This window comes from Nycticebus coucang, chromosome 11 (genome assembly GCF_027406575.1).
Source record: "Nycticebus coucang isolate mNycCou1 chromosome 11, mNycCou1.pri, whole genome shotgun sequence".
Taxonomy (NCBI): domain Eukaryota; kingdom Metazoa; phylum Chordata; class Mammalia; order Primates; family Lorisidae; genus Nycticebus; species Nycticebus coucang.
In genome coordinates, this window is record NC_069790.1 from 70,751,602 (window position 1) to 70,766,597 (window position 14,996).

Consider the following 14,996-nt stretch of genomic DNA (forward strand, 5'->3'; position numbering starts at 1 on the left):
TGTTTTCAACAGTTTGTCTATTTCCTGCAGGTTATCTGACTGGCTAGATGTGTGCAGAAAGGATTTCTTAGTAGTCACAAATGATATTTCATATCTCTACAGTGTCAGTTGTAATGTCTTCCTTTTCTGACTGAGTTTTCTTGAAGTTTTTTCTCTATTTCTGGTTAATCTAACGGGTCATCTATTGATTTAATTTATCTTGTCAAACAACCAACATTTTGTTTCATCTATTGTTGGTACTTTTTTGGTTTCCATTTTGGTTAGTTCTGCTCTGAGGTTTGTTATGTCTACTCTTCTGCTAGCTTTGAGTTTAGTTTGTTCTTCTTTTTCTAGTTCCTTGAGATATGTCATTAGGTTGTTACTTTGTGATCTGTCCTTTTGATATAAGCATTTAAGCCTATCAATTTCCCCCTAGTTCTGTTTTTATTTTATCGGATAGATTCTAGAGGGTTTTGTCACTTTCTGTGTTTAATTCATGTTTTTTTTTTTTAAATTTTCATTATCATTTAATCATTATCCCAGGGATTGTTCAGTAGCCAGTTGCTTATTTCTATTTATTTTTGCAGTTTTAAGAGTTCCTCTGGGAATTGATTTCTGATTTTATAACACTGTTGTCTGAAGTGTTATAGATACATGTTATGATTTTAATTTTTCCTAATTTTTTAAGACTTGTTTTGTGGTCTAAAATATGATCAGTCTTAGAAATGTCCCATATGCTGATGAGAAGAAAGTATATTCTGTGTTATCGTCTATAATGTTCTGAAAATATTTGTTAGGTTATGTATCTTAGAGCCCCACTTAAATCCAGTCTGCCTCTATGATCTGTCTAGCTCTGTCAGTGAAGTCAGTGTAGTGTTGAAGATGATTATAGTGAAGATACTGTTTCTTTCCGTATACACAGTAGAATTTGTTTAATGAATCTGAGAGCTCCTGTGTTAGTTGCATATATACTTAGAATTTTTATATCATCTTGCTGATTCAATCCCTTCATCATTATATAATGACCATCTTTTTTTTTCATCACCCTTGTTAATTCAAAGTATATTTTACCTGATGTGGGAATAGCTACTCCATCATGTTTGATTTCACCCCTTAACCTTAGGGCTATGTTAAATGGATTCCTTGAAGACAAATATACTTGCGTTATTTTGTTTTAAACATTCACCTAATCTCTATCTTTAAGTTGAGGCATTAAGACCATTCATAGTTAGCGATAGTATTGATATGTGAGTTACTGTTCTGGTTATCATGTTGATTGGTGCCTAGTTGCTTTGTTCTTTCTTGTGCTCCTGTTTTATTAGCGCTGTGAGTTTTTACTTTGGGGTGTTTTTATAGCTGTGGCTAATGATTGTTATTTTCCATGTATAGAACATGCCTAAACATTTTGTGGCTAATGGTGAGAATATCTCTTAGTGTTTTATTGTCTACTAAAGAATTTATTTTTCCCACATTTCTGAAACTTTATTGTACAAGATACAAAGTCTTATTTAAGGAAACTACAGCTAGAACCCCATTACTTCCTTTTAAGATACCTTTTGGAAAATCTGCCATTATTCTGATAGTTTTTCCTTTGTAAATTACTTGATGTTTTTGCCTCAGAGCTCATTGGAGTTTCTCCTTCATGTTAACTTTAGGCATTCTGATGACTGACTGCTTTGTTGATACTTATTTGCCACAATTCTCCTAGATGTTTTTTGAACATCTTGTATTTGGATATCTAAAACTCTAGCAAGGCCAGGTAAGGTTTCCTCAATTATTCCCTCAAACGAGGCTGGGCAGAGTGGCTCACACCTGTAATCCTAGCACTCTGGAAGGCTGAAGCAAGCAGATTGCTTGAACTAAAGAGTTTAAGATCAGCTTGAGCAAGAGCAAGACCCTGTCTCTACTAAAAATAGAAAAGTTATCTGGGCATTGTGTTGGGTGCCTATAATTCTAGCTACTGGGGTGGTTGAGGCAAAAAAAAAATGGCTGAGCCAAAGAGTTTGACTTTGCTGTGATCTATAATGCCACAGCATTCTACCCAGGGCCACAGAGTGAAACTAAAAAGAAAAATTATTCCCCCAAATTATTCCCCCAAGGTATATTCTATACCTTGTGTTTTTTCTTTTTCTCCCTCAGTGATGTCTATCATTCTTATGCTTTTCAATTTTATATAATGCTATACATATAATAGGATTTGTTCATTCCTTTTGGGTTTTTGTTCTTTGTTTTGACTGATGAGGTTAATTCAAGGAATTGTCTTCAAAGCCCTAAATGTTTTCTTTTGCTGGTCTAGTCTATTCTTAATAAGTTCCACTGTTTATTGTGTATCTCTAAATGGGTATTTCTTATCTAGATGTGCAATAAAAAAGTGCCCATCTTTTTTATTACATTTTCTTTCATTTCCTGAGTTATTTTTCTGGTTTCTTAGATTTGTTTTCCATTTTCTCTTGGAGCTCATTGAGCTTCTTTATAATCTGTATTTGGAATTTTTTATCTGTCATTTTAGTATTTTCATTTTGGTTAGAATCTATTTCTAGAGAGCAGTCATGATCCCTTTTTGGGTTCTTTCACTCTGTGTTTTCACTTTTTAGAGTTCTTGTGCTGTTTCCTTCTTCCTGGAGCAACTGTCATTCTCGTACTTAAGAGTTTCTTTTGTTTATATAGAACTATTTCCCCCCTCAATTTTAAGAATTGTAGTAATGTTTACTAAATGATATCTGACTGCTTTGTTGATGCTTATTTGGCACAATTCTCCTAGATGTTTTTTGATAGAATTGAATAGAAATACCTGTAGCACATGTTGGGTAAGGACCTTGGCAATTTAAGGAGGGTATAAGTTCTGGGTGGATACTTTAGTTACACATATCCTTAGTATGGAGGTTTCTTAACTGCTTGTTATTTGTAGGCTGTAATTGGAGGGTACTATATGTGTGGCCAGATACCCTGCTTCAGTTCTAAGTTTCCTTTTCTCGTTCTTGGTTTTTTTTTTTTTTATTGTTGGGGATTCATTGAGGGTACAATAAGCCAGGTTACACTGATTGCAATTGTTAGGTAGAGTCCCTCTTGCAATCATGTCCTGCCCCCATAAAGTGTGACACACACCAAGTCCCCACCCCACTCCCTCTGTCCCTCTTTCTGCTTCGTTCTTGTTGTTGTTCTCTTTTATATCTCTGAATTTCTTATTCAGATCATGAATTGTTTTTATTTCATTTAGTTGTCTATGTATTCTTCTATAGCTCACTGACTTTCTTAAGATGTTTTTTCTTCCATTTCTTTGGGGTCAGTTACTAGACCATTATTGTCTTCCTTTAATGGTGTCATGTTTCCTTGCTTTCTTGTGTGTATCTGCATTGATGTCCGCACATCTGGTGGTACAGTGACCATTCCAAACTTTACATAGTGGATTTTATCTTAAGGAAAGACTTTTATCTGATGTATAAACACGTATATGCATATGAATGTATATGTGTGTTTGTATGTATGTTGTTATATAAAACATATCCTTATTTCCCTCCTCTTCTCTGCTTCAAAATTTTATATGTAACAGAAATTTTTTTTCTAAGTCTCAGAGGGTAAAGTTTAAATGTATCATCCTTATCTTTCTTGTATGTACTCATTTTCCAAGAACTCTTGAGCTGGGTAACTGTTCTAGCACGTAGAAGCTTTACTAAGGAGAAATATTAAATTTTTCTTTTTTGTCATTTACCAACTTGTAATTCTGTAAGTCACTACCAATGAAAAAAAAGTATTCTGTGGTAACATTTTGAAACATTGGATTAAAAGAATAATGTTGTCTTGGAATATTTACCATGTTTTTATATCTATCAATTCATAAGGAATGATATTTGGTTTGCAAAATTTTCCAAATATTTCACTGAAGGACCAATTTTTCTTATATAATATATATTATTATATCCACAAATTAATGGGATATCGTTTAGTAAACATTACTACAAGGTATTCTAATCCTCAAACATCAGGGTCTACAAGGTTTCTAATTTTAAAAAGGGTGTTTGGGCCTTCATAGAAGTGAAAACCTTTTACTTTTTAAAAAACATTCATTTTAATTTAAAATAACTAGCCTCAAGTAGTTGGAAAAATACTAGAAAGGTCCTAGGTACACTTCACCCCACTATTCCCCTGAAATATCTTTTATTCAAAATATAATAAAACAAACATATTACCATCGTGTGAGTTAAAATGTTTATAGCACAATATGACAACAGTTTCTTTATCATATCACATGCCTCAAACTTGTGAGGCACAAGTCACTTTCAATACCAAGCTGATGGCACCCACCATTTCTTCTATACTGTAGTCAGTTGGAGAAACAGTTGACAAATATGTAGAAGCTCTTCAATGCTTCTGAAGTTTGTGGCGTGACACTTCCATACACACAAATTGTCTAAAATTGATTACATTATTCCTCCTAATTTTAAAGGCGTGAAAGGGGAAGGAGGAGCAGACAAAATACTTAGTGACCTCTGGTCTCTCTGCAACAGTTAACAGTGTTCCTTGATTTCTTCTTATAAACAAAATGTCTATGGCATTAACAGGTTGGTGACTCCTCTAAGTAATGATACATTAGCCTATGCATTGACAGGTGGGGCATAAAGTTTGAACTGAATAGAAAGGAAGATTAAATAACTAGTAATATATCTTACATGTAAACAAAAGAGAAGAATTTCAGGCAATTATGGCAGGAAAATAAGGAAATGTATGGCATTCCGCCTACAAATGGTATCTATGTAGTCCAGGAATGTGTCATGGGTGTAGAGTGTTAAAAAGATGCAGTCACTGCCATGATGAGATGATTGAAGTCAACATGTCAATGAAAACAGCAGAATGAAGAGACACAATTAAAAATTTAAATGTGAAGTATGTAAATCCCTTACTGTCCCAGATGCTTTAAAACCATGCATAGAATAAATGTATGCCATCTTATACTGATTTTACAAAATGTCAGGAAATAAATTATGGAAAGTAAGAAGAAGAGCAATAGCCAAGGGTTTTCGTTTCTTTTTTTAAAGATGTATTCTACATTCCTAAATAATTATTCTTAAGCAAAATGATTCTATGGTCATAAAACTTTGGTGAACACTAAACAGTAATTTTTCCTTTTATACGTTTATAGCAAATTAAAGTCTCTGGGAAGAATTCTAAGCATAAATCTGTTTAATGTTATTCATTGAATTCACCAAACTTTTTGTCATAAGGTTAGAAAGGGCAAAACAAGAAAAAAAAAATAAGAAACTATCTAGCCTGAAGTACTATTGGAAGAGATAGTCATCTTTGGGCTTCTTGATTTTCTAAATGTCTTGCTGTGTGTGCCAAGAAAGGAAGGCCCTAACTGCTTCCTATCTGGGTCTTTTCTTAGGTATGTGTTGCTGTAGTCAAATGCTTGTATCTTTCTCTCAAGGGGATGATTTGCCTATGGCCTTGAGAAACTCAAAATGGTAGACTGAGAACTAAGTGATTGTCAGCTGTGCCACAAGCCCGCAATATGCAAAGGATGCACCTGGCCCAGATTGGATGACCCTTGTGAGACTTTAAATATCATGATGCACATTTTTTTTACTGTACTGTCAGCAGAGTCTTTTGTCTGTGTTGCAGGACTATCATGTGTCTTCTGCCACTAGCCATGGCACATGACAGGATCATTTATTAGCTTGCAAGTTGGATGAATTCATTTCCAAGACACAACAGTATACAATATGCTAAAAGTAAACTTTCAACACATTCTTAAGGTTGATTACTTGAGGAATTACCCTAGGGATATGTATTTTCTTACCCAAAAGAAAAATATAGGTTATTAAATGATTAATTCACTATTGTTATTATCTACCAGAGTTTCCTGGTCTTAATATTTGATTTGCTCCCTCTACTTCATTCTTTGTTGAAAGTACTTTTGCTTTGTTTTGTTTTATTTGAGACAGAGTTTCACTCTATAGCCTTGAGCAGAGTGCCATGGTGTCTCGATTCAAGACTCCCAAGTAGCTGGTACTACAAGGCATATGCCACTATGCCCTGCTAGTTTTTCTACCTTTGTAGAGACAGGGTTTCACTCTTGCCCAGGCTAGTCTCAAACTCCTGAGCTCAAGCAATCTGCCTTCCTCAGCCTCCCAGAGTGCTATATTTACAGACATGAACCACCAACTGCAGCCTGTTGGCCTATTGAAAGTACTTTAAATCCATTTGCTAAATTAATCCTCAAAGACATTCTCTGAGGAAGGCACTAGTCTCTTCATTTTTCAGATAAGGAAAATAAGACACATAGAAGTTATATAATTTTCCCAAAATTGCTCTGTGACTGGTGTGTCTGGAATTCATACCCTGATATGAGAAAAAAAGTTCTATTTATTACACAAAGAAGGAGATACAAGCTAGGAGTTTTATAGTTAGCCACAGTGGAAACCAGGAGAATTGTAACAAAGGTAATAATGAAGGATCTAATTGGGAAAAGACTTTTTTGAAATATATAACACCTGAATTTTCAAATGTCTGTCCATAAAAAGAAAAGTAGATCCAAATTTTAAGGTCCAACATATATAAAGAATATAAGAGGAAACAGCATGTGATCTTTGAACTAGATGGAGGGGCCCTTTTAATTCAGGATTTAAACAGTCTTAGTAATTGAGATTATATCAAACAAATCAGCCCTATTTAGATGGTAACCTGTGCCTTTAATCCCAAAAGTCAAGAGTTCCATTCAAAGAAATAGAATTCAATCAACTAAAGACCGTCTATTCTTTGTCACTCAAATCTGAATGGCATATAACTCATTTAACTATGATAGGCTAATACAATCTTGGTTTTATAGAACTGACAAAATTATTCAATTTATTATCCATTATATCACAGTCTACAACATATAAGCACCTTCTGGTCTAAGGATCAACAACCTGTGGACCATGTGCTAATTCTAGCCCATCTTGTATTTTTGTAAACACTGCCACAATCACTTGTGTATTGTCTGAGGCTGCTTCTGCTCTACGCAAGTAAAAAGCTGAGTGATTTCTGCAGAGCCTAGATGTCTTACTAAGCCTAAAATATATTTTATCTGGCTGTTCACTGAAAGCTTTCTGACTTCTGTATTACTAGCTTAAATACATTTTCATCAATAAATATATTATTCAGCACATATAGTAAACAGTCAAATGTAGTTTTAATGTTTAGACATGAACTATTAATATATATTGACTGCTCAAAGTTTTTGTTTGTAAATGTTTCTACATCTTGGCAACTAGTTAAAATAGTTGACCATACAAGTTTATCATATGTAGTATTGTCAATGATTACACCCACAAATACACGTGTCTACTTCATAGCTAACTGTAGAGACTATTTCTTCCCTTAAGGATCACAACATTTTCTCTTAAATTGCCCATGACGGACCTTACCAATTTTTCATGGCTTTATGTCCATGCAAAACTTTGGCACATGTGCATGTTTTTCTCAACAAATTCAAGTCTTTATGAACCAGATGTTTTTAGACAACTACTATCAAATGATTGCTGGAATATACTTATTTGCCTTCTTGACCCTAAACTGTATATGATATTTATAATTAATTTAGCAAGTCTGTGGAGTGCTTTCTGCATATTTTGCTTACAGAGTTTACCCTAAATAAATGTATTTTTAATCCCAATATGAAAACCATAGTGTTGTATAGGAAACTACCTTGATGCAATGGTACCTTCCAACTATATTACCAGGTATCCCAGAGTTCTTGAAAGAGAAAATCTCAGAGAATAACTTAAGATGTTCAAATAGCATAATTTACTGATCAACTTCAAATACACAGTGAGAAGTAAGGGCAAAGAGAAGGAGTAGGTTTACAAACTTAGGATAAGTTACAAAGCAAGGTGGAAATTCCACTGTATCTGCATCCTGAAGTATATAATATTCCTATGTTCTCTCTCTCTCCAGCCTTCTCTTTTAGTGGTGAGGTTATGAAGATCAGATCTGGGGTTTGAGCAAGGGAGTTGAAAATATGAAAGGTGCTTGCTGTCAAAACTGGTGTGAAAACTCCCCGCTTGTGTTAGACACAGGGGCAGGTATACCTGGCCACAACTGGAGAAACCAGTGACCTGCCGAACAGCCATGTATGTTTTCTGGATGTTGCCAGCATAAGTGGGATACCTCTAGGACCCATATAAAGGGAGTGTATTATGAGCATGTAGTAGCTCATATACACTCCATGGTTTCACCCTTCCTAGTTTCACAAGGACGCTCCACTTCATAGATAACATGTTATGCTAGCTCTTTCCTCCCATACTTACTTTCACTTGTCCTTGTTGTTTGTTTCCTTTATTATCAGTGACGAATGTTCTGAAGTAATAAGGAAAACACAAATAATACAGCAAAGTAACTTATTCCGGGAAGAGGTGGTTTACAGGAGAAATTTCTGAATCCATGTGACCACACTGTCCACTTGGGGTTACTCCAGGGAGGCCCCTGTAACTGACTCATACTTCGACTCAGCGAGCTGTTTGCCTTTGGTGGGGATGAAGTGGAAAGGCAAAGGGGAATCAATAAAGGGAAACTTGTAAAATGTTAGTCAGCATATTTACAGCTTCACAAATGTATACGACTGTTGTTTTTAAGATATCTATACGGAAATATTCAACATAGGCATGTTGATATTTCAGACAAGTTCTAGAAAAGGGAAAGTTTTCAGAGTCTGGCTCCCTGGTCTATATCCAAAAATAAAGACATTAAGCCTTTCTTACCATGTGTATTGCTATTTTAAGATGATTCCACAGAGTCTCCAATAATTGAATTCTTAAATTCCTAGGAAGCAAAGCAGTACACAGCACCTGCTTCAGATCTTTCTCTGTTATGTAGACCCACTTTTCCCCAAAGGCCAAAGTCCTCAACTGTATTAACTGAAAATAGAATTAGGGCAGAATCATAGCAGTAAGCTTGACACTTTGTGCCTAGGTAATTCCAAGTTCAGCTTTCTTCCAGAGCAGCCTCATTCACTGACAGAATTGGGCAGGCTTTCTGCATCATGAACGAACTCTTTATATTCTTCCTTTCCTTGTCTCCTCCTTTGCTCCTGTTCATTACACCACTGCAGACAAGCAGCAAGCAAGCGATCGGACTTGGGTTTTCATCCATAGTAAAACTCTGTCGTTATTATTTCATCATAATTCATTTAATATGTAAGACTGCTGGATCTTGAAAAGTCCTCATACTCAGATGGTTAATTTCCTTCCATTTCAGATAAATTCTAGACAATATCTGTCCCTAACTTATTTCCTACTTTACATACAGTAAATAGGAATATTTATCATGAATATTGTTCAGTTGATCAAATAACACAATTTTAGCCAATCCAGGGAGTATAAAGTTACTACCATTTTACATTCTACTATTCCATATAGGTTAGCTTTATTGCTATCTGAGAATATCATTGCTATTTACAAGCTCAACAGGGAAAATGACAAAACTTAGTGAAATTCTTAGAGCAACATTTTCAAATCTAATAAATTTCCTCTCATCTCAGTATTCTTATACAACCTTGATCTCTAATATCTTTCTGTTGATAAATAAAAGTAATGCCAGGAACAGGGCAAGTAAAACTGTTACAGCTGCTAGTCAAACTTCAATATGACTTAAATCAGAAGTCTGGAAAATTTCATGTGTCCATGAATCACTTAAAGATCCTGTTAAACTAACGATTCTGATTCAGTAGTTCTGAGGTAAGGCCTGAGATTCTGTAATCTTAACAAGTTTCCAGAAGATGCAGATATTATTCTTTCAGATTTCCCTTAAATAAAAAAGGAAGATTGAGACACATGTTCATTTGTCCTACTGATGTCACATGAATTCCCCTTCACAAATATGTAGAATGGCCTATGTTTGCAGTGTATAGACACAAGGTATTGAGATCTGAGGATAGTTGGGTAAAGAAAACAGGAATGAGATGTAAATAAGTTATGAGTAGATAATAGTGGCTAATATAAATTATAGTAGTGATATAAAACATGGAAGTCCAATACATTCAGACATAAAAGGCAAATCTTTTTATCTAGCAGAAGTGTTTATTTTCACAAATATTTAAAATATAGCTACTTTTGAGCCACAAAAGGAAAAAGTACAATGTTTGTATACTTGGTACAAGAATGTCCACTCCTCTGATGAATTTGCCATTATGGAACTGAGTTTTGAATTGGAACAACAAACAACAACAATTGCTTCATGCTCTAGCCAAGATGAAGAAAATGAACTCTATTCAATTGTGGAAATGGCACTTTTTAAGACTTTGTTTTTTCTAAAGAATTGATTTGGGTGCTTTCTTGATAATCCTTTTGAAATATGCCATTACTTAGTGCCAAAAAAAGAAAACAATGCCAGCATTTCTTCAACCAAAAAATGAGGTGTAATTTGTAAAATTAAAGCATATTAAATCTTCATTTTGTAAATACCATAGAAGGTATGAACAGAACTGGTGCAGTGGGGTAAAGATTCATTTACTGCCTATAAAGTAGAAGAAATATATCAGAAAGCAGTGGAACAATACAAGATATAATGCATCTAAGATACACATTTTATTATTCAACCTAATCTCTCAAGCTGCAGTCTCAGAGAGAAATTCTCTAATGGACTTCTCCAATAAGGCAATGCATAGTCCCATTCAAAAGCACACACAGAGGGCTGTTTCATAATTCTCAAGAGCAGCATATACCACACAAACCATGGTAGCCAATTAAATCTGCTCCAGACTAGAATTTCCACGTCCTTCAGGACCACCTTCCATTTAAAGGTACATACTCTAAAATGACCACTAGGCCTATTTTCCTTGTGATGAACAGAGTAAAAAAAACACACATTAGCTCCACCACCTTATATACCTGTATTTTCGTTTCAAGTGTTCACAAATATGCCCAAAGAATTTACGTTATTAATAACTGAGGCTTGTTGAAGGAAATCTACACATTCTGTGATTCTTCTAAATCTAGTAAATCAAGAATATATATATATTTTTTACTTATAAAGAAAGGGCAGTAATTTTTCCTTAAAAAGTCAAATGTATAATTTAGCTATATATAAACCCAAGGAAACTGACAACCAGGGATCATTAAGCAGTGATGAAATTTATTATGCAATTTTAATGCATGATAATACTTATAGAAATTTTATAACTTTTGTACTCCCCTTTTAAAAGCCTGTTTTCCAACTAGAATCTGTTTTTGTTCTTGTATTTTTTACTTTTCAGTGGATAATCATTTTTCTTTATTATATAAGTGGCCTTGTAAATATCTTTAAGCATAACTTGCTATTGGGCAGGTATTAAAGGTAGTGAGATATTTCCTTTATTTATTGAGATATGAATATATTAGGTGATCATGTTAAAAACATTCTGTCCAAAAAAATTGCAGACAAAATTATTTCATCTCCTTTTCAGAAAGTAGTGGCAGAAATAATCAGAACAAAAAATTGGATTGCCTTCTCAGATACAAACTAAAAATCTTACCCCCCCCCCAGGTATTATTTATCCCCAAATTCCACCTTATTTTTTTAAATCATCAATTTAATTGACTTATATTTTGGTAATGAACAATTTTGCTTCTATTAATATTTGATTTCATGGAATGTCTCCAGAAGATAGAGTAGATACTAATGAATCCAGACTATGGAAAACTCATGAAACTGTATTAGGAATAAAATGATATGATTCATTCACATAAAATGTTAAATGTGGTACTGGCACATAGTGAAAGCTCAATATAGGTTAGTTACTAGTGTCAGTGACAGATTCTGAATTTCTACACAAAACAGCTTAAGGTCACCAGTCTGGATATAGAAAAGAGTTGTTTTGAACTTGTGATATTTATAGCAAGCATACTTTTTTAATTTATGTTGAGTATTTTGTTTTTTTCAAGAGTCTAGAAAGGAAGTACTGATGGAAATGATGGAGAAAGTGAAAAAATTTCCCATAAGCTGACAAATGTCATCCATGGTAACAAAAGAAATGCCTTCATTTAGAGGAGGAAAGGTCAGACATTCATTTCTGTTTATTAAGGGGTGGGGGTGGGGGGCAGAAATACTAGTACATAAAGCACAGAGGCCTGAACTCCTTTTATGATTTTGCCAGAACTCTTAAATATTGTCATGTTTACTTCTGTTTCCCTCAAAACTCTGAGTGATTCTGTTTTACTGCGTTGAGCACTCTCTCTATTTATTTGCACTGACATATTTAAATTTTAGGTCAAGCCTTTTAATGGTTCAGCAGGTGTTCATACACATCCTGGATTTGGAAAATGTATGGCCAGCGTATCTACATGCAACAACACTGTTTTTATAATTCATTTTCACTTTACTAGTTTCTCACATAGTATGTTTTTCTTTCTTGTTTTTAGGTTTCATCATTAATTTCTAGCTTGCTTAATTTCCCTTTTAGCTTCGATCTCTTCACATATTAATGGTATTTAATTTTATATAATCTTTCCTGGTCAATGATATATTAAATTATCTGACTTTTAAATAATTAATGAGCTATAGGAGTGAGAAATGAATAAGTTAAAATTTTAGATAAGTTATTGAGCTAACTTGGAAAAGGTCATTATTAAATCTTTTATTTTATAATTCTAAGAATTAAAAATGCAATTTAGTGATCTGCTTGACATTTATAGGTCTTGCTTGCTCATTCAAAATTGATTGACTAAATTATGTCCAGAAATATTTATGGTCTAATGTAAAAAATGCCTGTTTGATGAAATGAAACAAGTAATATATAAATTAATGTTATTTAAGCAATATATGTATATATGTGCACACACATATATAGTATTTACTTACATATTTAATGCGTATAGAAAATATGAAATCATAAAAACAGCAAACATCACCACACCAGTAATGAGTAAGATGATTCCTAAATGGCGAAATGAGTTTTTTATCTCAGTCACTTTATCTTTGAACATTTTTACCTCCTCATCACCAATGGTGCCAGTCTGTAAAATTAGCATTATTTGGGTAGATTAGTGAAGAAAATACTCAAAATATCCTATCATACACACACACACACATACATATGTATGTGTGTGTATATATATATATATATATATATACACATATATACTCATATATTTTGTGTACACACAGTAGTATATATACATATAATCCTTAACACCTATATAGGTCTTACTCATCAGAATCTTTAAGACAAGTCAACGGGCCAATGGGACTACCTATGCATGTCAAAGGGGCAATAAGTGACAAGTATTTAGAGAGTGAAAGATGACCCCTCTCCCTTTAAACACGCTGTATACCAGAATTTTTACTGTGCTAGGACTAATTTGATCTTCAGAACTGTCTTCAAACAATTGCCCAATTATCCAAAAGATGTTTCCAAAGACAAACAGCAAAGATCAACAGTTTCATTCGCTCTAAAGACCCATTCAACGTATCTGCTCTTCCTGTGGATAATCAATGCAATGTTTTACACTAAAAATACTCTGTCAGGAAATAGGATAGACTTCCTAGCTTACTCTAAATGGCCTTATATGCATAGTTGGCTTTTATTAGTGCTATAGTATTCCCTGAGTCTTGATTCACTTGCATGCAAGTGCTTCCTCCCTAAGGCGAACACGATGGGATGTAAAAATATTTAATAGATCCATTTTGAAGATAATGCTACATGATAGGAAGTATTTACAAGAAAGAAAAACTGAAAACACAGTCATATTTCTAAATGACTAGGTTCTTTCACGTAGGTGTAGTCTTATCTATACATACAACTTCAAATGTACATTCTTTAGAAATATTAAAAGCTTTGATATATTTGTATATATTTTATTATATACAAAGAAGTTTTTTGAGTGACTAGATTAAAATACTGACCTCATTAAGCCAGAGAATAGGCACAATATATTTCTTCTTCAGATGCTTCAGTACTCTGTAATATACATCGAAAATTATAAAAGTATAAACTGATATTATAATGTTTATAATATACATAAATATAATTACTATTATAAATAAATGTTCAGAATTGGTGCATTCTTTGATTCTGTGACCTGTCACGAAGCCTTCAAACTTCAGCATAGCTGTTCTCACACTTCTTTTGCTCTTAATAAATCTTTCAAATCCGGATTCTTAATTATACTTACCTTTTTCCAAGCACAGAAATTCATAGTTACAGAAATACGTAGGCACTTAAATAAACAAGAAATGCTTGCAAAAATGCTGATAAAAACCATTCCAGTATATGTGTGAATAATATTTCAACAAATATCACATATTAAAGATGAAAGTTGTCATGAGCATTTAGTGATCATAGTTTAGTGATGTTATGCTAAAAAAGCTGAAATTTGATATTCTTTTCTCCTTTGCAGACATACTTACACTCTTACAAGAAAACACTATACACATTGTATAAAGATAACCTTATTTAAGAGACTCACTCAATATTTTTTGCTGGCTTGACCAATATGTTGACCTGTAGCCGTTTGGCAAATCGTAAACTGAATCCAGTTATCTAAAAAGAGAACAACTGAAATAATTACCAACTTATTTTTAAAACATTATTTTATAATAACTAAAACTTGTTACAGCACAAGAGAAAGAATACAGAACTTAAAGTAAAACAGAATACTTGTATAATGTGTAGAAGTTAACTGACTAGACCTCTTAACTATCACATACATAACTATATAATTACATTATATGTGTGGATACATATGCCTAAGCACACACACAATTCTTTAGCCCAACTTAATATCATCATTTTATATTTGTGATTTATGTAAAATGGTTTTAATGAAATAACAACACATACAATATGTAAGCGCTCAGGTAGTTCATTTAATTTCTGAACCATACATAGACAAACATATATTCATTCAGAATACATATATCCTTAGTTATAATACCATTAACTATTGTTATTTAAACTGAAACATGGCCAAAATTCTGGAATTGTATTTAACTTTTGAAAAGAGAAATAGAAAAACAAGGGTGGCGCCTATGGCTCAAAGGAGTAGGGCACTGGCCCCATATGCCAG

The 14,996-nt window shown here is 33.5% G+C and overlaps 1 protein-coding gene across 1 annotated transcript in view; it reads right to left on the reverse strand.

Moving 5' to 3' along the window:
* Window positions 1-14,392: 14,392 nt before the first annotated feature.
* The window catches only part of LOC128598330 (platelet glycoprotein 4-like), a 53,274-nt gene continuing 52,670 nt past the window's right edge, over window positions 14,393-14,996 (reverse strand). Inside the window, exon 10 of the mRNA XM_053608700.1 lies at window positions 14,393-14,470. Coding sequence (XP_053464675.1) covers window positions 14,393-14,470 — 78 coding nt within the window. The remainder of the gene's footprint in view (window positions 14,471-14,996) is intronic.